At 38.4% G+C, this 26,590-nt stretch overlaps 1 protein-coding gene across 3 annotated transcripts; it reads right to left on the bottom strand.

The window, feature by feature from the left end:
* Positions 1 to 64: 64 nt before the first annotated feature.
* Positions 65 to 26,179, bottom strand: ccdc88aa (coiled-coil domain containing 88Aa). Of its 3 annotated transcripts, XM_077571123.1 has the most exons (28): positions 25,782 to 26,179; positions 25,621 to 25,712; positions 22,031 to 22,136; positions 20,384 to 20,453; positions 20,160 to 20,218; positions 19,949 to 20,032; positions 19,659 to 19,799; positions 19,209 to 19,387; positions 16,561 to 16,642; positions 15,848 to 16,006; positions 15,316 to 15,462; positions 15,084 to 15,228; positions 13,556 to 14,179; positions 13,264 to 13,469; positions 12,996 to 13,190; positions 11,403 to 11,533; positions 11,091 to 11,232; positions 10,843 to 11,019; positions 10,580 to 10,741; positions 10,226 to 10,503; positions 8,019 to 8,162; positions 7,681 to 7,867; positions 7,415 to 7,560; positions 7,200 to 7,292; positions 6,901 to 7,100; positions 6,619 to 6,699; positions 3,994 to 4,059; positions 65 to 3,124 (listed from the first exon to the last, which is right to left on the bottom strand). In XM_077571123.1, the coding sequence occupies exons 1-28, from the start codon at positions 25,842 to 25,844 to the stop codon at positions 2,145 to 2,147; spliced, it is 5,139 nt and encodes a 1,712-aa protein (XP_077427249.1). In that variant the 5' UTR covers positions 25,845 to 26,179; the 3' UTR covers positions 65 to 2,144. The 3 variants fall into 3 exon arrangements, with proteins under 3 accessions (XP_077427249.1, XP_077427250.1, XP_077427251.1); XM_077571124.1 differs by lacking the exon at positions 6,619 to 6,699 and having other exon boundaries at positions 25,782 to 26,178; XM_077571125.1 differs by lacking the exons at positions 22,031 to 22,136; positions 25,782 to 26,179 and having other exon boundaries at positions 25,621 to 25,683.
* Positions 26,180 to 26,590: the final 411 nt, after the last annotated feature.

Raw genomic sequence — 26,590 nt, 5'->3', positions numbered from 1 at the left:
TCATCACATCCAATGACAGCAGTGGAAAAAGTAGTCAACATAAAAAAAGAGACGTTTACTAGTGTTTTGCTTATATATTTACTTTATTAAAAGGGGACCAAACCACACACGTTCTCGTTGTAGCTTAAATAATTTACATCTTATATCACATATAAACATTCACATTTAAATGTAATAGTATTAGTGGCAGAACTCTGGGTTTAACAAGTCAAAAGCACTGAGCACCAGGAAAAAAATACAGGATAAGAAGCCTTTTGTCAATTCGCAAACATTCAAAACAGGATTGTCTGGCAGCAGGTGAAGTGAAGCTACACAGGGGGATCCAAACTTTGGCTCACCATTTTAGCAGATGCATTTTAGTGGAGAACAAGTCTGCTATATTTACCCACAAAATATAGGAAATCCTATATTTTTTGCTTTACAACCAAGTTGGTTAAAAAAAATATGCTCTGAATATCTTTACCTACAGGGGAGGGAAAAAGTATGTCAAACTTTTGGAATTGATTAAATTTCTGTAAATATTTATCATATAATTTGGTCTTTATCTAAACCACAATTAACAAGCAATCTGTTTTTCCAAACTAACACCACAGAAATATGTTTTTGCTCTTTTTTTTTTAATTGAAAATAATAAGTAAGTAAATATCCACAGGACATAGGGGGAAAATGACAATGAAACTTTAAGCCAGGAGTGTCAACTCATTTTCATTATGGGCCACATTATAAGTAAAATGCAAAACCATCTCAGCACCTCACCATATTTCATTACGTATAAGATGGAAAAGGTTACAAAAATATCTGAGAAGGTTTTGCTTTTCATCAGTCCATGGTTTAGAAAAATTGTCTATGAATGGAGAAATTTCTGCACTTGTTGCTTCTCTTCCAAGGAGCGGCTGTCCTGTAAAAACGCAACACCACTTTTATTCTGTGAAAAGATTAAGACAAAGTTGAATTGTTTGGGAGGAACACACAAAGCATTGTGTGGAGCAAAAATAAAATAAAAATGGCATAGTAGACCAGCATGAAAACTTTATCCCAACTGTGAAGGATGGTGGAGTGAGCATTGTATGGGTGTGCTTTGCTAACGCAGAGCTTGGACAGCTTGCTATCATCAATAGAAACATAGATTCACAAGTTAGCAAGATATGTGAAGAATTTGAGGCCATCAGCAACAGAATGGCTTCAGAAGTAGAACATACTTATCCTGGAGTGGTCCAGTCAAAATCCTGACCTCTACCCAATTGAGAGTTTAAGTAGACTCCATTTATTCTTGTCATTTAGGTGAAGATCAGACTGCATTTTATGGCCAATTTATACAGAACTGTAATTCATTTTCAAAGGGTCCACATACTTGACACTGTACACTGATGGATTGATTTTAGCATGTGCAATCAATTATTGGTGAAGAATGCCAGTGGCCCTTGCATCCTTTAATTTTTCCATTTGTCGCCCTTCGAAGTCAAAGTTGGGACACCCCTGGTTAGTAGCATGTATACAAAACATATAATGTAATGAATGGAAAAGAATAAAATACGGATACAAAAACAGATCACTGAAACATCTGTTGCATATTTACAAATATAGGTGGGTAAGTCAGTTTTAATGCAGTGGCAAAAGTAGCTTAACTAAAGATATACTTCTTTCCAGAGGCGGGTGCGTCAATGAATTTTGAACGTCCATCAACAGTCAGGACACCCTTCCGTCATCGTCAATCTTTCAAACTGAACAGTGAAATTGCCGATTGGGATTACATCCGTTATTGATGGACCTTTCCATCAATATTGACGGAATGCCCACCTTTCTTTTCCAAACCTAACATTAACGTCAGGCTCTCGTGGAACTGCATGCGCTAGGCATTACTGACACCTAGTTGTAGAAACAGCGCACTGCATGACATGCTTCCAATCCAAAGTCATTGTGAGACCAATTACCATCATGGTTTCATGAAATCAAATTCCAAACTTATTGAAAATACAAGCAGGAACATATTTAAGTAAATGCAGGTTTTATAATTGTAAAGAAGTAAGAGTAATTGTGCTTTGTAGACATGTTTTCAAGTTTTTTTCAAGGCTTCTTCTCTCAACCTAGTAACATAAACCAAATTGTTATTCTGCACTTTCCCATGTTGAGTGTTTGCAATTTTTTTACGAATCGACGTGTGGCTCACTTGAGTGCAGTTTTGCATTGCAGGTTGACTCACAGAGGAAAATATCTGTTTGGTCGCTTCTCTCAAACGCATCCAGGCAACTCCCCTCCGACTCACTGAAGATTGTGTTGGAGAAGACAGAGTTAAGACTAAAGGGGGAGTTTAAATCTGACTCCTGCACAGGTTTTGGATTGTCTTTGGTCACAATGACTGTGGGGTCTCTTGGAGGTTTGTCTGGCGGGCTGAGCTCAGGCCCACTACGTTTGCTGACTTGTTGATCGGGCGCGGCCGGCGGTTCTTCTTGCTTCTCGTGGTTATTGAACTTGTCTGAGATGAGAACAGGAAGTGTCTGAGTCTTGACTACCGCCCTGCACTCGTTGTTAATACTGGGGCGTCTGGATGACCCGTCAGCTGTGGAAATGACACTGCTGGCACGAGGGAGACTTTTAGACGACCTATACCCTTTGAGTCGGCCTTCTTTTCCGAGCGGATTGGAGAAGCAATTGAGGCACCCGGACATTGAGGACGACTTCCCTTGAACATAAAACACTGTAACAGGTGAACAAGTTGAAGTCTGGGTACATTCAGTATCACCGCAGTTAGATCTCGTGCTTAACATTCCCCCGGAATCTGACGAGCGACGTGTCACTTTTCCTTTCGATCCCCTTCGAATGCTCTTTGTTCCCCGTGTGAGCCAGAAGTCGTGATTTGCTGGAGGCTCTTTCCGTTGAGAAATGAACTTGAACTCTGATTCCTGGTTGGTTGTCATCGGCATGGTCAAGGCTTTCTCCTTGTGTGCCGTGGAGGAGGCGTGCTGGGGTGTGGAGGCGCCCCTGGGCGGCCGGTGCGAGACTGACGACTGGCGAGACAGCGGCTGCTGGACAGGGCTGCTGCCGTTTGACCAGGGTTCGTTATCCAGGCTTATGCTGAACTCACCGCTGCTCTCGCTTTGAGCTCCACTTTGGGTCACATTAAGCCCTGGGAAGACAATAATGTTTTTTTTTAAATATGAACATTTTTACCAGGGGGTGTAAAAATTAGTGCGTTAATTTCACGCCACTCATTTTTTAAACGCGCGATTAATGGCCCCCTACTTGGAAAGCCTGTACTGGGGGAATTCCAGTCGCAACACAGTAAACCACATCAAAATTTAGCAGTAATACATTTAATAATAATGCATAATTGCATTTGTGGAGACTGGGGTCAAGTTGTATTTTACAATTTTAAAAATGTGTAGAATTTCACAAGTTACTTCATGCTAAAGATTATATAGCTCTTTATATGAAAAGAAAAATGAACTGAGCTGTCACCGGCTTACAAATGCAATTATGCCATCTAGTGGCAGAAATATCAATATCGCAGTTGTTTTATTACAGTACATCTTTTTAATTTTAATTCAATTTTATGAATTATTGTGAAATTACTGTATCAATGACTAAAAGATGCAGCCATATTTCTATTAGTTCAACATCCACTTATATTACCAAAGGTATGGAAAACTTTGTTATTGTACATTTAGAACAGATATAACATTTTTGATTAATTGTGAGTTAACTATTGAAGTCATGCATTTAATTACGATTAAAAATTTTAATCGCCTGACATCTCTAATTTTTACTCAAATGTCTCGTGCTTTTGTCACATTTGCAATCATATCGTTAATGATAGAAAGGGGGCAGCAGATCCACGTTTCTTCATCATAGTTTTTTTTCCCCCCTCTGTGGTCAGCATGCAGATTAATATGAAACAAGGTCATGTTAGCGATTTGATGGATTTACTCTAATTCCTGCAAGGGTAATACATCTGTATTTGCGGAATCCTCTAAACCGCTATTCACAAAGCTTTACCGTCATGCTGCAGCTCGTCGGTGTCCTCAAAACCAGATGGCGCAGCGCTATCATTTGAATCCTTGTCTGTGGAGCACAAATACTTGATAAAAGACACACATTTACATTCCATAGATTTGGGAGTTTAATATGCATGATTAAAAAAACAAAAAAAACAAGAGATGGTGTCAATGAAATGAATGGCTTGCAAATGCTTCTACCTAGCTGGAGTTGTGGCACATCTGGGGCATCGGCGTGGAGTTGGATGGAGGGTTCAGAGGTGGGATGCAAGTGAAGTGTGGATAGGAATGAGGTCAATATTTTTTTCCTGTCCTGCACATCAGCTTCTGAGCCTTCCAGCTCCTCGGAGCTGTATGCCCATTGCTCCTGCTCCAACGGGGCAGAGGGGTACAACACGCTACTCAGGGCTGCAATGTTGTGCCAGAGAACCGGACAGCGGGGAGGTGGAAAAAGAGATAATAGACTGAGGTAAATTGGCTTTGCTGGGAAAATATCCTTGTCTTCAATTACAGTCAATTTGATGCAGTCTGAATCCTATGGATGCTTATATTATTATGACTTTTAATTGTTATTTTTAGGGAAGGGCGAGAACCGATACCAGGTATCGGTGCAGATACCAGCTTTATTTTAAGGTATCGGTACTCGCGACGGTAGCTTGTGACCGTTTTACAATTAGGAACTAGAAATTTGAAATTAGAGGAATAGAAAATTGCCATTATTTTAAATGATTTTTTAAAAGAAAAAATACTATGCAGTGTTCCCTCACCCGCGATATAGTGAATCCGCAATAAATGAACCACGAAGTAGCGAGGGACTACTGCATTGCGGTGGCGAGCGGTGACCTTTTAGAGTGGGCATTACTTATATGTGAGCGCCCGCAGAAAAATATTGGTGTATTTTTATTATAAATTTTAATATTAACTATTATTTTATTATTATTTCATACCCCTGTGTAGGTATAACATTTAAGCGGAAATATAATATATAAAATATAATATAATGTAACCAGCTCCTTGGTGAGTGAAATGACAAAAACACCTGCCCACAAATTTGCCCATACATTGGAATTTACGGTATTCGGAACTGGCTCATGCCCATAAAGTGGGCTCAACACGGGAGGAGAAAAAATGACAACGCAGGAGGTTTCAAGTAACAATAAAGTTTGCTAACCTGTGGACAGTCAGCGAGCCATTTATGTTTCTCATACGTCCTTGCTTGAAAGTGACGGACAAAATCCTTCCCCGTTTTCGTGATGATTAGGCTACTTCGCTTGAAATTATATTCTCGCTGGAGCATTCCTGGGCATGACCGGAGGACCGGAGCACAGCAGCGAATGCTGGAGCCTCCTCGGGCATGAAATCTGGCATTTGCCGGCCCTCTATCTCCGGACCGCGGAACGACGGGCCATACATCGTTGGAAAGGTCTTGTCGAGAAGAATTCGGGGATGCCCGTATGTCCCCGGTAGGACATAGAGTTTGGGAGATACGGCCGCCCAAAGACCTCCAGGACACCAGGGATTTTCTAAAATGTACATCCCCGGCGATGGTTCCCATCCCGGGTAAAAATCCGGCGTCTGCTGGCCCTCTTCTCAACCACTGACTGTTTACCGGAGAACAGCCAAGTAAGCTGCTTTACTGACAGCTTTTTTGGCCATTCAAAAGGCGCACGTACAGAAACAACCTCTCGGAACTAACACAACTTGATTTCTCATTGTTCATGCGCGAAACAAGCTGTCGGCTTTCCTGCTATTCCCAAGGAAAACAGGACAAATTACACAGGAATTTAAGACCAAAGTAGTAGAACTAAGGTATTGTATAATAGAGGACACTGACAGCTAAATATTTTCAAGGATTTTATTGACGGCTTGGGCATGCATCGCATTAATAGCTTATTACGACCGCTCGCCACTGCTGTATTGGAATATTTAGGTCTTTCATTTTTGGGGGGAATTTTATGTCGTAGTGGTATCTGTAATTGGTATCGGTATCTGTGACTACTAGTCACAGTCACTAGTTGAGTATTGGTATCGGTCTGAAAAATAGTGGTATCGAACATCCCTAGTTATTTTAAGTACTGATGTGTTGGAATGTAGGCACCCTATAATGTAATGATTTCCTAAAAATGTAATAACGCCTGGAAATGTAATAAAATTTGCACTTATCTCGATCCAAAATTTAATAAAACCCAATAATGTAATAAAAAAAAAATCTGACTGCTATTGTAATAATACTTTCACTGATAATGTAAAACCATATTCAATTATTGGGAATTTATTACATTTCCAGGTGGATCTTTTGTTCCTCAACACTTGACAGTTAATGCAATATCTACACAGTATGTTCATTTTCAGTCCAACGTTCTACAATTTGTGTTTTGAGAATCGAAGACTGTTACATAAATTCACAGCAAAAATTGGTGGTGTTAAAATTTTGGTGTTGAGTGTTTCAAAGTTGATTTTCTTCCATTTTTGATCAACTTAAGTGCAAATTTTATTACATTTTCAGGAAATTATTACACTATAGGGTGCTACATGGAGTAACATACAAAGTAAATGAGGTGGTCATGAATGAATTAGCAGTTGAATTAAAGGCTGTAGTGAGGAGGGATCAAACAGTCTATCTTACACAAGGAACGTTGGATGAAAGACTTCAATTTATCTTTGTTCTTCAGCCTGTTTCTCATATGAGGAAACAGCTTCAGTGTGGCTTTTTACCAGACAGCATCCACATAGGCGAGAAACAGATGTGATGGATTGAAACGAGAGATGAAGGGAAGAAGGAGCGAAGAGAAACAAGACAAAATGAGAGACATTTTGGTGCATGCAGAGGAATGCATAAGGACGAATGAAACATTGGACACACACGATTCATAGCTTGTTAAATGCGAGTCAGGAAGCTCATACTCACTATGAGGCTGCGGCGGTGCGGCGTCGCCTGCAAATGTGGATGTCGAGCCCGCAGAGCCATCCGAACCGATGAAGGAGCTGCTGTCGTGACAGGAGAGGTGCGCGTCCGAATGTGTCGACGTGAGAGGGTGTTCTAGTCCCTGCTCACGACTATTAGATTTGATCAATTTCTTCAGCTTGAGAGTGATCCAATTTCCTCGCCTGTTGAAGATGAACATTATTATTATTATGGAGCCCACAGTGGTGAAAAGAGATTATTAGCGCACCATCTGGATCAACTGAAAATGTCAAGCATCTTACCTGCGAGGAGGCGAGGGCTCATAGAACTTATACTGGTCCATTATCTTCTCCTCTAGCTTCTCCTTCTGCCTCCTCAAATCATTAAGTCTGTCACTGATAATGAGACACAATTTAGAACTGAGATGACATTCTGCATTCGAGCAAAAATTTATTTGGTCTTCTTCCACTTTTAAATCCTGTTTAAATGTAGCATGCAAGTGTTTCTCTCTGCTTACATGTATTGTCGTTCCTCTATGTGAAACAGATCTTTGCTCTCCATTGTCTGTTCCAACAGAGTTCGGTTCTGCAGCATAAGTGTGTCAATTTGACTGAGAAGATGCTGATTCTCCTCCTCCAGGTTCCCCTTCAACTGGCTCAGCAACTGCTCGCACAGGCCAGCAGGTGGTAAGTATTCAAACCAATGCAATAAATCTGATCATAAAGAGTTTTACGCAACCCTGAGAAATGTCGGAACGTGTGTGTTAAGATGACGAGTGCACACCTCGCACTGGTTGGTGAGCTTTGTGGAGGTGATATCAAGTTGCTGGTAGTCCTTTTTGAGCTGGGAAAAGTCCGCCTCCAGCCACGTGTGCGCCAGCTTGCTCTCATTTAGTTGGCTCTTCAGCTGCTTGTGGTCTGCTGTCAGCAGCTCATTGTCCTTCAAAAGCTGACGGTAAGTTTGGTTCAACCTGGGGGAAAAACAGTACAATATTGTGGCATATATTAAATAGTAACATCAAGAAAATAATACAGCACATGCACTTTAGCTTGTGATGACATGTGAGGCCAGTTCTGTTCTAGACTTGTGTGTTCATGTGCTTATGCTCCTCTTTTTCTCACCAGTCTTTCTCATCCCGAAGCCTGCAACATTCAGCAGCGGCGGTCCTATGATGTTCCTTCTCCACACTCATCCTCATCTGCTCTTCCTTCAGGGCTTTTTCCAGATCTTCTAATTTGGTTCGCTGCTGCAACAGGTTGTTGTACCTACAGCAAATATACCAAATCAAACAAACCCATAATAATAATAATAATAATAATAATAATAATAATAATAATAAAGGTTGTTGTACCTACAGCAAATATACCAAATCAAACAAACCCATAATAATAATAATAATAATAATAATAATAATAATAATAAAGGTTGTTGTACCTACAGCAAATATACCAAATCAAACAAACCCATAATAATAATAATAATAATAATAATAAAGGTTGTTGTACCTACAGCAAATATACCAAATCAAACAAACCCATAATAATAATAATAATAATAATAATAATAATAATAATAATAATAATAATAATAATAATAATAATAATAATAATAATAAAGGTTGTTGTACCTACAGCAAATATACCAAATCAAACAAACCCATAATAATAATAATAATAATAATAATAATAATAATAATAATAATAATAATAATAATAATAATAATAAGGCTGTCAAAATTAAAGCGTTAATTTCGGAGATTTAAAGCGAAAAAAAAAACAAAAAAACTCAGTTAACTGCACTGTGCAGCCAATCTTGGAGGAGTCACTGGCGGGAAAATGGATAAACATGGACCACACACGGCAAAATCGCCAGTGTTAGATTAACACTGAGAGTGTTAAATCTAACACAAAAAAAGTGTTCATATGTGTCCACACCAATCTGACACTTTTCAAAGTGTTACTTCATACACATTTAACTAGTGTTACTCCAACACTGTATCGTGTTAAAAATATATATTGGTAAACACTGTCAGTCTTAAACATTTACTTCTGCCAAACTACACTTAACTCTGGTGTTTAAACACTTGTTAAAATTTAAAAGTGTTAAAAATTTAACTCAAACTAAACGTTACTATGGTAAATAATAGTACTTCATTTATATAGCATTTTTCCTCCTTACAAGGCCCTCAAAGCGCTTTATATTTTGGCATCAGAAGCTGAGGGTTCAGTATCTGGCTCAAGGATACTTTGACATAGTCACGTTGGTCTGGGATCAAACCCAGGATCTTAGGGTCGGGACTCGGGAGACGATCACTCTACGACTGAGGCACGCCGCTCCAACAACAACTGGATGTATCACTATTGAAATGTTGACATTGCGCTGAAAAATTTGAAAATTTCTCCTTCATCGAAAATGAGGTTACACCCAACATCCACCCCAACACTGGAAACGTACTCGGACAGTGTCATTTTTTATCCTAATTGTGTTAAAATAACACTGCATATTGCATATTTGATCGAACACTGGAAATTTAACACTGACCGATTTTCTGTGGAGGTAGTTTTACTTTATGATGTACTTTCTTGATGCCTGTTGGACAACTCTAAAGTAATGTGGGCACTTTGCAGCGCCAAATTCAAATACCATATTATTTGTACGCCTTTTTGGCGCATAATCTCAAAGCAAAATTCCCTGCTCAAGGTACCTCCACGGGGCCTCGCAAACCAATGCTACTGGAGTGTAGTACTCGTGAGCAGACCTAATATGCAAGCAAGAAGTTCTGAGAATTGTTTCTGAGAAAAAAGAAGGCTTGTAAAGCTGAGTCCATTGTGATTGTTTTGTTCAAACTTTGTATGGCGTCCGGGTTTATGAGACCTGTGTGGTACCCCGAACACCATACAGGGGTTAAAAGTTACAGGAGAAGTATTCTATTCAAGGACCAAAGAAAGCTGTTCGAACAGTCTTTGAGTCTAAATATACTTTCTATTTGAGGATTTTACATGAATTCCAAGATTTTACTTAAGTAAATATCTGTTACAAGCTTTGAAGAACAAAGTAAAAGCAGAAGTAGAAAAAATGTGATTAATCGCGATTAATTGTGATTTAATCATGATTAATTACAGAAAATAGTGCGATTAATTAGTTTAAAAATGTTATTGTTGGACAGCACTAAATACTACTACTACTACTAATAATAATAATGCAATTCAAACTAATAAAAATGTGAAAAGGGAATACTGTATATCTCTTTGAAATAAACAAAAAACTACAGAACTTTGAAACAAAAAAAAAAGTTTGCACATACAACATTCCCCCTTGCTTTTCTCACCTGTCCTGGAGTGTGCGGTGCTCCAGCTCCAGGGTCCGATGGGCATTTTTCAGACAGCCGTGCTTCCCCATGAGGACTTCATACTCTGCGGCTTGCCGTTCGTGGAGAGCCGCCAGACGCTCGTGATCGCGTAATAGCTGTTCATGAGCACCACGGAGCTCTTCGCGTTCACGCAGCGCGCCGTCCCTCTCACTTTCTGTTCCTACTCGCTGCTGCTGCAATTGAGCATTCTGAGCCATCAGGGAAGCACTCTGGGAGTTCAGTGTGGATTTTTCCACCTGGAAAGGTAAGAAGTCCCGTTAATTTGAATGGAAAATAAAAACATTCTACTTATTTTTTTTCCCTTTCCTGTACCTGCAGGTCCGCATTGTGCGCCTGCAAAGTGGTGTTGTTCTCCTGCAGGGAGGCAGCTTGCCTCTGCAGGGCGAGGATCTGAGCTTGTTGACTGTCGGACTGACTCTCCAGCTGCTTCAGATGGGCCTGCGTTGCCTGGCGCTCTGTCTCAAGTGTTGCGTTCTAGAAAGCGGGTGAGGAGGAGGAGGAGGGGGGGGTGGCTCTATTCAACCTTTGCATCAACAGAGAAATCGTGTGGCGATTGGCAATTAACTGCAACGTACATTCCTCTCTACTTCAATCAGTCGGTCTTTAATATTGAGCAGCTCTTTGGTGGCTTCGTGGCTTTCACGCAGCCATTCACTCATTGTCTTTCCATTCTCCCCCACTGGGGTGGCGCTTGACTCGTTCACCTCCTCCTCCTGCTGCTTTTGTTGCAAGGCCTCATAGCTCAGTTTCACCTGTGTGGTGGAGCAGAGCTCAAACACTTGGAAGACATTTCAGTGAAGTTGTGTCAGGATATGTAACTTACAGTTCTCAGCTCATGGCGAAGCTGTTGATTAAAGGTAGAGTATTCTTGTAGACGGGCCTCCAGCACAGCCATCTTGTCTTCTTTAATTTGAAGCGACTTCTTCATTGACAACTCCAACTCTGACTCCAGCATATTGAACCTGCTGCTTGGACAATTATACACATATATATATATATATATATATATATATATATATATATATATATATACTGTATATATATATATATTTATGTGTGTATCATCTTTCAACTTTCATCGTAGTTGGGTGATGTCTGTTTCCTATTTTGAAAAGAGAAACAATACAATTTAGACCTGCGTTCGGCTGTGTCAGGGTCATCAGACAGTGTACTCGATCGGATGAGAAATTTCATCTCTTGCTCATGTGACAGACGTTGTAGTTCATCCTCTCTCTGACGTGTCTTCAATTTCTCACTGATAAGCTCCTAAAGAGAGCCAACAAATCAGGATTAGGAGACAAAATGTGTATTCAGTACAGTGCATTTGACAATTAAAAAAAACAACTTTTTAAACATTCAGTATTCACTTTGATTTGTTGCTGCAGATTTTTCAATGTTGTTTTTCTTTTTGGAAAGCAAATAAAAGTAAGGGCTGTTGTTTTTCAGATTTAAAAAAATATAAGGCATTTATTTTCTTTGGAGAGCGATGATGGATGTTTCTTTGCTTATTTATTGAACATATAAGCAAGTAGCAGAAAAATAAAAATTTAAAAGAAGAAAGAAAAACCTTATACGATCATCTATTAGTCACAATTTACATCAGAGGTGCTCAAGTCCGGTCCACGAGAGCCCCTATCCAGCCTGTTTTCCATGTTTCCCTCCTGCAGCACAGCTGAATCTAATGATCAGCTAATCAGCAAGCTTTGCAGAAGCCTGATAACGATCCTGATCATGAATCAGGTGTGTTAGTGGAGAGAAACATGGAAAACCGGCTGGATAGGGGCTCTCGAGGACCGAACTTGAGCACCCCTGATTTACATGTTCAAAAGGGAGTAGGAAGAAGTTGAAAACGTATCTAGTCCTACCCTTTATTCTTTGTATGTTTTGACTTATTTCATTATTGATACAATAATAGGTTAGCATATTTCAATGAAAAAAATAAAAATGTATAAACCTGCTCGAGTATGCAACTGCACTTTGACATCGTACTTCGTACATTTGCCAGCAGCATATGTACATGAAATTCATAAGCATGCACCATAATACAGCCTCATACTCACATACACTCATTCTGATACATCGAAAAAATTTACATTTCTCCAATTTTACCAGCTCATGTCTAATTTAAATAATTTTCCTGAACTTTGTTTTTACGTATATTATACAACTATTTTCCTATATGTCATGATTTAACTTAGAATCCAGGCAGAGCTTCATATTGTTGGTAAATATACAGCTGTACAATCTCTACAAGATGAAAAAAAGGAAAAATGTCTATCAAAATGATTTGCGAAATGAATTATAATCTGATTGTTATGATTGACACGGTGAGAAAATTCTTGAACAAAATGTTCTTTGCGGTAGTTATTAGTTGCTGTGGTGTAGAACTGCACTTCATCACACTGAAAGCTGTCTCTAATAATTTGGTTACTTAGTTCAGCAACATAGGAGGTGCAGTATATAATACTGGAACCCCTCTCAGTAAGATGCAGTGAAGTTCTGCTAACTACAACCTCATTAGTGCAGTAATAATATCTCTATGCAAATCAAAGATTTCTTTTTTTTTAATTAAATTGTCTGTGTTCATGAATACTGTACTTTTGTAATCGTTTGACAGTGAAGTATCCTAATATTGTGACCTGTGAGTATTTTAAAAAGCTGTGAACTGATAAAAAAAAAAAGTCCATTATGAATCAAGGTCAGAGCAGATTAGTAGTCTCCTTGTTACCTCTCTCAGGGTGTCCAGGGTCCTCTGGTCGATAGCAGCTTGCTTGGCCAGTTCTCTGTTGTCTCTCTCCAGCCCTTTGACCCTCTCAGCTGTCTCCCTCAACTCCTCCATCTCCTTCACTAGACAACGCATCTCCCTTTCCAAGCTCGCCATACAGACATTACTGCTGTCCAAATTGGCTTCTTGAATTTCAGTCTGACATGGAAGATATGGACACTGTTAGCACTTGTTCATCCAAAACAAATACAGTACTCAAAATCTCTTATACCTGCTGGCGCAGTCGTCGATTCTCCTTCTCCAGTTGCCTCTTTACCTTCTCCAATGTTGCCGTTTCTTGTTCCAAACTTTGCTTCTCCGTTTCCACTTGATCCAGACGGCGTGCTGTAATCCGGACTTCCTCTAAGGTGGCCTGGAGGCTTTGGTTGTCTGCCTCCAGTTCTTGAACCTCAACCTCCAATCGTTGGACTTTTCGCTCTAAAGGGAGTTTAAAAACAATCAGAAGACTTAAAGGGGTCTCCTAACAAAAAAATGATTTTTTTTTAACCCCCCACAAAACATACCAGTGTTAGCAAGGGAAGTTTGCAGTTGTTGGTTAATGGAGTCCAGGGTCCTGCATTTGGCCTCCAGACGCTCGGTGTGCTTGTTGGAGTTAGTGAAGCGTGCTGGCAGGCCTATGAAGATGTTGCCATGGCTGGAGCTGCTGCTTCTTGAGCCAGGAGAGGGATTGTGTGAGCCATCAGAAAAATGGACACCATTGGGACTATTTTCATACACTTCCAGATCAGACATGACTGATATAAAATGCTCTCTGCTGTTACTGTCCTCTAACTGTCCTTTCTCCTGAATGTGACGGGATGAGAGGTGGAGACCTGCGTGGTCTTGCTCTGGCATTTGGCATTCAGGATCTGTATTGAACGGCTTCTGTTTTACTGCACCAATGAGGGTGCAGTTTTGTTCACGTGAGCAGGAAGTCAATGATATTATGTTTTCATCTGATGATGAGGTCCACTTGTCAATATAACAGACACGATCCTTCTCACTGTGTTTGTTGGACTGTGTGTCGTTGTAAATACAGGAAGCTCTGAGCTCCTCGACAGTCTTCAGCAGACTTTGGTTCTCCTTCTCCAACTTCAACAGACGACTACGGATCCGCTCACTCACCTCCTCGCTTAAAGTCTGCTGCCCTGTAGATAAACATAGAGCAGGGATTAACGTTGGCCACAAGAGCTTGACATTTAGGAATTAACATTGAATTGGAAATATAGAATGTTGGCGGGTTTTATTTGTCTATAAAGAGTGAGCATAGGTACACGTACAATCAAACAGAGCTAATTAACTCATTTGCTCCCAAAAACGTATAAAAACGTTTAAATATCGCCATCGGCCCAAAATGTATTTATACGTTTTATTATTATTATTATTATTATTTTTAATGCTAGAGCATACAGAAAGCCTCTGAACTAAAGGGAACGCTTAAAGTAGGGATGGCCAGATCCGGTCATCAAGGGCCGGAGTCCTGCAGGTCTTAGATATTTCCCTTCTTCAACACAGCTGATTCATGATCAGCTCATCAGCAAGCTCTGCATAAACATGATAACGATCTTTTTAATTGGAATCAGCTAAAATTTGAGTAGGGAAACCGCTAAAATCTGCAGGACTTCGGCCCTCGAGGACCGCAGTTTGCCATCCCTGTCTTAAAGCAATTGTAGTTATTACAAAAACGGCCAGCAGGTGGCAGCAGGGTATAAGAGATCAACCATGTTGCAAAAAGCTCTTTCCCTCAGTGTTGTAAACAGATTTGTGAATAATGATGAAAGTTAGCTATATTCTAATGCTAATTGCTGCAAAACGGAAACTGATAGAAATATACTTTTTTTCCTGAGGAAAGAAGAGACTCTAATCTTTCTTTTGGTGGGTTCCATGTTTTTATAGCAATAGAACACAATATTTGTGGGCCTTGCAAAATTTGTCAAAATCCAGTAAAACAGCTGGGAGCGAAGGGGGTTACTTCAGTGAAAATGGCTGGGAGTGAATGAGTTAATAAGGTGTATAATATATATATATACATATATATATATATATAAATACCCTGAGAGTTGTCTGTGCTCTTGGCTAGTTGCTCTAACTCCCATCCCAGGTGCTGTGACTCCTCCATGCTTCTCCTCTGTGCTAAACACAGAGTCAAGTTTTCATCCTGCAGCTCCTCAATGCATTTGCGATCTACATCTCTTCCCTAAAGTGGGGATGCACGTTGATTAGTTTAAGTTGAAGATATTGAAATTTATATCTCCACTGCAAGTAAAGAAGAAGTGAAGATTACTTGTTCCATGTCGTGTATGCGGGCTTTCAGCAGCAGGCTGTGCTTCTCCAGCTGGTGGATTTGATCGGAGCGTGCCCTCCAGCCTGCTAACTGATCCTCGAGCACCTCTTTGGTTTCCTGAAGCACTCTGTTATCCTCCTTGAGCTCCTGAAGTCAAGGAGGAAAAATATTTCTTGTCACTTGAATTACATAACACTGATATGTAATCAACCAAAATATCATTCTGAATGCTTGTTTTTGTTCCCATTTCCAATTAATTGTATTAAAAGTATGATATACAAGATTGAGTATAAGCAAAATAAAATTATATTACCATGCATGTTAAAATCATGATTAGTAACCACTATAGCAATACAGTAGAAATCCATACAACCCTAAAATGTGAAGATTATATAAATACCTTTACTATGTATGTAGCAAATTAAATAGGGCAAAAGAATAAACATGGATGTATGCATGGAGTACTGCAATTGATCAGAAATGGGAGCAGATTTTTTTGGGTGTGTAAAAATAATTTATTTATTGATTTTACCTCCACTTTAGCCTTGTAAAATTCCATCTTGTGCATTTGCTCCCTGTAGCGTCCCACCTCACACTCCAGCTTGTCAGCTTTCAGCGCTCGCTCTCTCAGAGCATCCAGCTCATCGCGGTAGGCACGGGCCGCTCGGGCGTCTATGAGAAGCTTCAAATTCTGACAAACATTCAGACAGAAATAAGGTTTTATCTATAAATAGGTCTGAAAACTAAAATCTGATTTAAAAAAAGTGACTGTGGATAGAACTGTGACAATCCCATTTGCACTAGATCTAAATTGCCATTAGGCATTTAGCACTAGTAATTTCGCAGGATTTAATCAATGTAAAATCAAACTTTCGCCAGAACCAGAGTTTGTCTCTGCATTAAAATATGCTCCAAATAATGATGAACATGTTTATGTGGTATTTATGCGATGTTCTGCTCTTCTTTAAGAAAAGAACATTAACCTTAACAATAACAAAAATGTATTAATCAGGCTAACAAGTGCTACTAGGTTAAAAGGCTTGAACAGAGTCAAACTTCGTCGCTTCCACAAATACCAATTTCAATCTGCACTAAATGAGAAGTTTAATTGCTGTTAATTCCTAGTCAGTAAGAACAGATTTCCCATCTGAGTGCAATTTTTAAAGCTGTGTAATCTGCAGAGAAGGGTCAGGGGGTTATTGCATTATGTGTTACTGTCATTGTTGGTCTTGTTTTTCTTCAAACCTCTTGCTGGATCCTCTTCAGCTCTGCCTCCATGTTCTCCAGCTCGTGTCTGTTGTCCAGCATTTGTTCGCTCTTCTCTTCTCTGCAGGAATGCAGAACCTCTTAGTTTTTCATTGACATAATAATCACATTTCATTCATTTTCTAGACATTATTAACAGTTTTTCCTTTTTGCGGCAGCTGCCTGTACCAAGTTATCTGTACGTATCCAGGCAATGTTCGAAAGCAGACCTGCAGAACTGTAAGTGGTTTTAGGGCCATTCAAAGAAAGCGAGAATAAACATCTTAATGTTTTTATGTGTTTGTTAAAAAGAGGGATAATACACTTTTATGATCAACATTGCTTTCAGAGGTCCTAAGATGGGTCTTGAGATAATGTGCATGTGCATACATGAACTGCAGGAGCACAGAGCCAATGTGGGTCAGAAGTATAGTGCGCAACCACTGAAATTGCCAGGCAGGCATTAATGTGGGCCAAACTCCCCGGGGCATCTCTTATCCTGTGGTAACTCTCATTCAGTCACTACTGGAAGGTCTCCAGAGGAGAGACGGCTTACATTAAGTACCTTGCAGCGACACAAGTCCAACACAAAATACATGTTACTTACATTTTATTTAGATTATTTTGATTTTTTTTTTTACAATTACAATTAGTGATATATAATAAAGAAATGATATAGTATTTTAAAGAGTCCCAAAATACAAATGCTAGGATAAAATGGGCTACCAATGTTGCATTCAAGTAGCACTAAGGAACTTTTCAACCTTAATAAAATATTTTTATTACTCTTCTGATGAAACATCGACTTAAAACTAGTTGAATGGTAGCTTTGCTATGGCTTAAGGGGGTCTGTATTATTTTTACTGGCACTAAGCAACTTTGAGGAGGATGATAGGAACACTGCCACACAACAAAAACTACAAATGTGCTGACTGCTTTATGGCATACATCACTTCCCTCTTTATCCATTCCTTACAAAGACGGAAGTCAAATTGAATGTCGTCGCACGATTACTGCTTTTCTGGCAGAAGCTGCAAAACAACTGAAATGTTCAAAAAAAGAAAATGGGGAAAAAAGGGGAAACTACCCTGATATAAGGACAGTCAAGGATCAACATTGGCCCTGCTTTCACTTGCTGGCACGAGTTCAAAAACGATGCAATGCGCTTGTCCTCATTGGAAATATGGTCTTCCTTTAGGCATAACATTACCGCTTTTGTCTATATGGCGCCGCCATAATCAACATAAACTGAAAGTTCCTTAGTGTTGCTTAAAAAAAAAGTTAGATCAATGTGTGTATATATATATACAGTATATATATATATATATATATATATATATATATATGTATATACATGCATTCTTTGAGAATATATAGTTAGTATTAAGAGAGATCCCAGGGTGATTTTGTATACATGAAAATATCTAGCTGTGTGGAATTAAACAGCATCATACCTATAGACGCTTAAGGCATTTTAGCTTATTGTGCATAAAAATTAACTAATTTTAGGATTTACAAACTAAGTAAGAAATAAAAGACAAATCATCTTAAAATAAAATGAATAATCTTAGAAATTCTGCTCTTGCATAGTATATAATCCTCAAAACAAGATCAATAAGACTTTATTTCTTGACATAAGAGTTTAAGTCTAGGCTAGATAGCTGATTTTTGCAGTGTAAGACTCTATCATGTATCTTCATTCTGTCATGTAGCCTAATGAAGCAATGATGAACATATTATTCACTAAATTGCCATTGAGTGAACTATTTTGTTCACACAAATGCCTTGTTTCTTCAATCAAAAATGTTAAAATTTAGGGACTTAAAAGAGTTCAAGACAAATTTATTTATTTTCAAAGTCAAAACAAATATTCTCCCAGAGTGTATCAAAAAAAAGTTCTGTGCAAGAGAAGGAACATATAACGTGAGAGGAAAGATGAACTTAAACAAAAGAGCCATTTAGAATGACTCCAAAAAGCATATGTATGTGCATCACCAGGGCTGGAGTGGATCTATGGAATGGCATCGAATCTGATATTGCAGTGGAATTAAATAGCTAATGAGTAAGAGGTGTATTTTTTATCGTTGCGACAATTATTTATTTTATTTTATTTTGAATACTGTATTCATCAATAAGTCTATTGAAACTATTTTCTTCTTCTCAATTGTTTTTCTAATATTGTACAATTACAAACGTGTATACTATTTACACAATTTGTCTTTGAGTTATCGTCAAACTATATGACCATAAACGAGTATTTTGTTTGTGACAACTTTTTTCCCTTTTTTGTATTATTACATTGTATATTTGATGCCTGTTTTTCTTGTGCTACATGTAAATAAGTTGTTTTTTTTTGTCCTCAGTTTGAGGTTCTGTTGTACAAGAAATGTAAAACGAAATAGTGGAAAATAAGGACTAGGATTATTATAAATTCTGTGAACTTCTACCTGCTCTTTTTGAGTACCACTGTTGTATAACTTTTGTTCTGTTTCACTTTTGAAAAACTGCATTAGTGTTAGGGTTAAATAATTGTGTGTTAATAGTCACAAACAGCCAAGCACAATTTTAATCCCACATCAATTTATAAGAGTATTCTTGTTTTCGCAGTAAGGTAAAGAGACCTCTGACTTTATTTACAAGATACTCACAGTTCTTGTCTAAGTCGTCTGATCTTGGCCTTGGAGTCGGCAAGTTCTACAACCAAATGTTGCTGAGTTCCCGCCTGCTGCTGTTGCATGCTGGGAGGGTAGACGGCGGACTGTGGGTTTGATGTGCTACAGAGAACACGAACCACACCTTCCCTTTCCTGTGTTAGCTCTGCTATAGTCTTAAAAAATAAGAGGGACATGCAGATCATCACGAGTTAAGTCACAAGGTTACTTGATCATTTTAGCGGAGGAATGAGATTTTTCTGGTAAATTTCAGGCTTGCTTGCAATGCTTGATTGATAGATAGTTTGGATTGATTGATTGATTACGACACTTTAATTCATACTGTAAGGTGTTGAATCTGAATCTGTTGTTAAAAGTATTTCTCAGGAAATTGGCAGTCCAATTCTCAGCTATTTCCCAACATTTCCCACCAGTATCATGCCTTACCTCCAAATGGTCGTCCCTCTGGTCCAGCAAGTGCTGAAGATTGACGGCCATTGTCTTTGCTACAACCTCCAGTTCATCAGCGGGCATGTGACTGCACTCCAACCAGTGCAGGTCAAGTAGATTGTCTTGACTGTGGGTCAGCTGGAGATTATTGGGGGGGAATGCACACATGTACTGTAATTATCATCATATTTGTTGTTATTAGGTTACTCTTGCACAAGTGACTTTTTTCTTTCTTTTTTACACAGAATTATATGTGACAGATTCTGGGGAAAAACAATCCTAGATACCTCTTGAATATGCACAGCTATGGCTGCTTTTGTGTCAAAGTCAAGCATCTGGATTATTTCAATGTACTTCTCTTTCTTCTCACACTGAAAATGAAACAAAAAAAGTCATACTTTCTGCTTCAGATAACTTGACATGGGATTATTTTGCCAACAATATTGTAAAAAGTACTGTACATCACACATCAACATTAGAGACCAGATGAATGTTTACCTGAACTGCACATCCCAGGAGCAACAACAACAGTTTCTTCATTTCCAACAGACTTTGCTCTGTTCCAAGCAAGAACCAATAAAATGCTTAATACTGTCATGTTAAAAATTCTCATTCAAGACTCTAAATAGTCCATAGGTGTCAAAATGTGAATGTCAGCTCCCCTGTGAGTTTGTGATCCCATAATGATGACAAGTACTACAGAAACTGGACAATTGGCATACCAGTCTGAGGAGTCCGCGAAAGCAGCAGCACATTTGGAAGAGGAATAAGAATCAACTGTCTCAGGTTTTCCTGTGAACAAAAAAACAAACCAGAAAGATAAAGACATAACATTCCCATAGATCAGCGGTCAGCAACTTTTCCTGTCAAAAGAGCCAATTAGGCCAAATAAATAACCAAAAATGTGTCCGCAGCCACAAAACATTTGAAGATTGTGATGAAGGAAACATGTATGTTAGTGTACTGAGGGCCCAAGAGCTTACTAAAGCTGGCTTGTTGGCAATTTTGTGGACATATTATTAATCATCATTTTCTGAACTCTCTCCTTCCTTTTTTGGGACTTTTTATGGCTATTTTATGGCTATTATGGCAATTCTGTATACATTTTATGGTAATTTTCCGATATTTCTTCTTTTGTTTTTGGACATTTTATTACTTTTTAAATGTTTTTGTTTCTGCCTTTAAAACAACAACAACAAAACACACACAAAACCCCCCCATAATTTTTTTGGGCAAGTCTAAACATATTTTATGGCAATTTTCTGCTTTTACTACTTTTTGTACATTTTATGGTCTTTTTTTCATTGCATTTGTTTTAGAAATTTTTAGGTAATTTAAAAACCTTTTTCTTTTACAAATTACACATTTTGACTGACATTTCTTTAAATATTTAATAATTCATTTTTAAAATCTAAATAATTTATTCATTTAAAGAATATTTTATCAAAAAATAAAAGTAAATATGTATTTAAAAATATATCTTTTTTAAAGAGATCCACAGGATAGGGGATAAAGAGCCACATGTGGCTCCAAAGCCCTGACATATATCAATCACACATTGTGGCTTAACATGAATGCGGATAAGAATACAGGTAAATATTTTAGAAAATAATGTTTAATATAATCTTTCATCAGTAAAATTGTTCAAAATTTCCTCACTAAAATGTTTCAGTTAATGCAAATTAAGTAAAGCATCTCTTAACAAAACCAGCCTAGTTAGAAGCAATAAAAAATAAAATCCCAAACTGTCCTACATTAAAATTTCCCCCTACAAGAGTAATCATTGGAGTATAAATACAGTGTGTCAGCAGTACAACTGTATCAGTAATGACTTGATCCGTTGAGTACAAATGAAATCTGTAATTAGGCATGCTGTTGAAGATGCTGCTGCAGAAAAGTAGTGCCACCACATTTAATTCAAGAATTTAAATGCTCCGCCCTGCTCGAAAATGACATCCTAGTAATCTCAACAGATTTTAATGCAAGACATTTTATCTCAAACTGCAGTTAATTAATTTGTCAGAATAATATAATCTGACAAGTGCCACAGCAATCCCCTGCTTGAAATGTATGACTTTAAAACGCTGTCGGGGCTCAGACTGCAGCTTTATTGCGGTATTCCAACTGCTCCTATGCTGTTTGCACAGATGTTGACATGGGTGATATTTAGGGCACGCGTCTTAAGACAGAACTGTGAGAAATTCAGTCCCACCAACTATCCGGTTTGCGCATGTGTTATCCAGTGCGCGTTTGCAAAGTTGAGGTGCAATTGAAACATCCAAAGCAAATGTTCCAATTTCATAATCCGATGTTGTGAGATAGGGTTTAACAGCATGTAGCTTGGATGGATGCGGGAGAAACTCACTCACCAGATAATATGTCTTGATTTGCTGAACAAGAAAGGTCAAGTTCGGGACCCTCTGACTTGGATCCTTGCTCAATTTGCTTGCAGCTGGAGGTGTGGCCGGAGGATGACTGATGACATACAAGCAATCTTTCATTATCTATCTATCTATCTATCTATCTATCTATCTATCTATCTATCTATCTATCTATCTATCTATCTATCTATCTATCTATCTATCTATCTATCTATCTATCTATCTATCTATCTATCTATCTATCTATCCATCCATCCATCCATCCATCCATCCATCCATCCATCCATCCATCCATCCATCCATCCATCCATCCACAAACCCAATTGCCAATTGGGACATTGCGTTAAATATTAAAAACAGAATTTAATGACTTGCAAATCAGTTTGAACATTTAAAGTCTTGTCTTAGTAGTGTATTCAAGTAAATATAGGATAAATGCTTTGCAAATAATTGAATTTAGTTTTTATTTATGTATACAGTTTTTAATTTGGCACATTTCTTGACACTGAAATAACATTTTCAAAACTGCAAACTCATTTGGCCAAACAGACTTACATTTGTGCACATCACTTCATTAGCAAAAGCACATATCTCTCCCAAAACTGCTTACCTATGTTTTAAAATCATTTTCTCTTTCACACATTTCTGTCATACAAATAGTCAGTGCCCCCACAATGTATCGTCCCTTAGGCATTCTGTGAGCACTGCAAGTCAAAATCATTAGATGTTTTGTCACAACAGCAGAGGTGCTGCTAACAAAATACAATTACATATAAAACAGAGGGGGGGTGGGGGGCGATTTTACAAGAGCAGTTTTAAAAGTTTGCGGTTTGACAAACTCCACTCACAGTCAAGGAAATTGCAACACTTTATATTTACACAAAAACTTACACATTAGAGTGCAACAAAAGAAAGTGTATGCCGAATTCAGTATATTTATGAAAAACTAATAACTAAAATTATATCTAGCGCACAGCGTAAATGAACCTACTACTGTAACACTTTCACTACACTGTAAATTATGTCGAGTAAATTTGACTCTATTTAAAGTGGGACCAAATAGACTCAGTTTTAGAGTAAGATTTACACTTGGAAGAGAGTAAAATAAAATTTGAAAAATAAATAAATACAAGTCACTCAAGGGTTGAGGAACAAACTCATGACCTTCAGCTTGGAAGACAGACGATCGACTCCCTGAGCCACACAGCTCCTGCTGTGTTTTAGTATATCACTCATGTCAGCTGGAATCTTCATAACCCCAAGAGACCAAAAACGATGTTTGTGTTTGTTTTTGGTCTCCTCTTGGAGATAAGCAAAAGGGGCATAGCTCAGGTGGTAGTGTGGTCTAGTGTCTCCCAACCTGAAGGTTGTGCGTTCGTTCATCAACCCTTGAGTGACTTTATATATATATATTTATGTCAATTCTTTATTTTACTCTCTTTCAAGTGTAAATATTAGCCTACTCTAAGACTGATCTCCTGTGATATGCTTGACTAATTTTGACAATTGAACAGCTGATTTAGCGAATTACGACTTACACACTGAAATCCTGCTGACATTTTGGAGAGGACAGCCATTACACTGAAAAACAACTAATCGAGTTCGATCAGCAAAATCTATTCATTTGGAAAATGTGCTAAATGTGGGCACATTGTGCCAACTGTAGGCTAAACGTACACAGCCATTTGCACAGATCCACTGAGGCAATTAAAACATGTACTAAGACATTGGCAATTTGATGAAAGCAATGAGGAATGCCATTCAGTTGGCACCATTGTGTGGTTTTGAGATTTGTGCATGGTGTTTTGAAAATGTCATCTGGTTTCAAGAAATGTGCCAAACCTATGGAGAAAAACTGTAACACAGCGCCCCAACGTTATCGGAATAGGCAGTCACAATTTGACACTGAACAAGTCAGACAGGCATGTCTAGGAGCTTTTGAATCATTTGACTGTTGATATTTTGAATACATTAAGAAATAACGATACAATAAACAATCATGTTATTGCGAATTTGACACACTCAACACTCACACAATAAAAATGCAGTTAGCTACTCAGTCATCACGCTGTTCAGTCTTCCTGTCACCGCCCATTTTTTATTGCCCCATTTCTGTGTCACCCCCTCGCTCCTCCTTCCCATCTGTGTCCAAATGCCACTAAACACCAGCAACATGGCTTTAATCCCAGAGGGTCTCCCAATCCAAGAGATTATCCCGCCTTGACCCCCTCCCTTCCAGTCAAGCGATGTTTCTCATGCAGAGCTGGCTATTGTGACACTGGTTGATAAAGTGAATAAATGAACGCTAGAGCCTAATGGTGGACAAATGGAAGCTTTCTATAACTGATTTATTCATTTTACCCTTCACGAATAGAGTGTCCAGTATGTCACTTGCTAGAACTGAACAACTGCCAGCACACCATCATTTTTCTAAGGCTGGGGATAATTCCCTTTGAACATACGCTGCTCAAATCATAATCCTTTAACTAGCATCTCGACAAAATTTACGATGTCTCATTTGTTTTGGCAGGATTTTATCTAAACTTGATGAGTTACAACGGTAGTGACAAAACAGTGCACTGATGGATTGACAAAAGAGCACGAATAGGATCATTTTGGCATATTAGTACAATTAGTACTACATGTTACTTAGCGAGGCAAAACTGTGCACTAATATGTGCACATGTGTGCTACTAATAGTACAGTGAAGCCATGGATGTTAATTAGTAAAATTTTATAATGCCACTAGTAGCCATCAAATATTTTTTAGAATTGATTATTCTATTGATTATATATTGATTAATTGAATAAAAATAGATATTTTGCTATTATTTTACTGTTTATTATCCTATTGTTATTTATTTTTGCATTTTTATTGATGAAACACTGAGTTACTTATGGGTACAGACTAATGCAAAGGGCTACATGTTTCATATGCACTTCAGGTGTGAACTAAAAAACAAGTACAGGTTATTCATATTATGACTGCAAAATAAAGATTATTTTTGTAATAGATTGAACTATTTTATTCATCTTGGTCCGTAACATGTCAGAAAACAGGGGCAAATGTTGATTCATTGTTTTCTAAATAAGTCATCTTTATTTATATAGCACTTTTAAACAGCCATAGCTGTCACAAATAAAAGTAAAATCAGTTGTTTGCAAATGTCTTATTTTAATGAAATGCAAAAAGATGATCATTCTGCTTTCCTGAAGGTCTACAGAAATCAGAGAAAATTTATGTGTGGCTGAAGTCAGAGGATTCGAACAATTATAAGATAAACAATTGCTCTATATGATAATTGCTTTATTTGCTGATTAATTTGATGCTCGATTAATCGAATAATTTTAACACCTCTGGTTACTAGTAGCATGCATTTGTTAATTAGTGCACCGTTTTGCCTCACTAGTAGTAACTCGTAGTTGTCCTACGAGTACGCAGAAATGTCATACAGTAGTGAAAAAGAGCATACTAGTACATGTATGGACATTAAACTTGACTTCAAGAATACCGTTTGGGGGGGGGGGCTTTCAATAGCAACATTCATTTAAAAAAGGGGACACAAAACATGACTTACATTTGGCTCATGACATCATTCAAAAAGACTCCATCCAGCAATTCACTGAAGTCCACATTCCGGCCTTCGTCATGAGAAGCAAAGGTCTTCACCTGCAGTGATGATCAGTCAAGTCATCAAGTCCATCATTATCACAATCACTTACAGTGTGAATCACTTACCCAGGCGACAAGTGGGCTCATCATGAACTGATCCAGGAAGGGCAGAAAAACACCGTTTTCCATTTTCACCCAAAGGTTTGTCAGAAATCCCAACTCATCTAACTTGAGTCTTACAAGTGAATTATCCAGATGGTCATTATTTCTAAAGGCTTGTAGAAAATGCCTGACTATCAGTCACTTCTCCTGCTTCCTTCACTCCGAACGTCTGATGTCACGCATCTGTTGTTATCTTCAGCAAATGAGTTGGATACGAGAGTACACACACTACAAGCATCGTCCACTGATCCAAATGTTGCAAAGGCTGTGTAGCCAGCTGCTCCCCACCCTCCTCACCGATCACCCACAACAAAGACTGCTGGTGATAATTCCTAAAGGTCTGGACAGTTTAGCGCCATCATAAACAGATGAAATGTTAGCGGTGTAATCTGGGATATCTTTCCCCATCATTTTTTGACCATGACGACTCAACCCAAAACCCCTCCCCGTTCATATATTGCGCTCAATACTGTCCCACTCCTACATATTAGCGAGTTTAGCTCAATCGTCACGGTCATCACCAATTAAGCAGCCAACACATGTCAAAAGTTTTCATGTCCACTTGCCCAATTCCACATATCACTCATAGGCGCGTTTCTCTCCATTGTTAGGATTTGTTCAATTTGTTCTAAAAACGTCAGCAGTGTCCCATAATTGACTAATATTTGGACTGGACTGAAAATACCTGTAGTGGCCCAAGACTGCCACCCTGTGTTGAAGTCAAGTAGTACAAATCACAGCCACGTCTACAAGTAACTAACTAACTAACTAAC

This window comes from Vanacampus margaritifer, chromosome 7, assembly GCF_051991255.1.
Source record: "Vanacampus margaritifer isolate UIUO_Vmar chromosome 7, RoL_Vmar_1.0, whole genome shotgun sequence".
Lineage (NCBI taxonomy): Eukaryota > Metazoa > Chordata > Actinopteri > Syngnathiformes > Syngnathidae > Vanacampus > Vanacampus margaritifer.
Note: the sequence above shows the minus strand (reverse complement) of the source record. Positions and strands in the feature narration are given on the sequence as shown.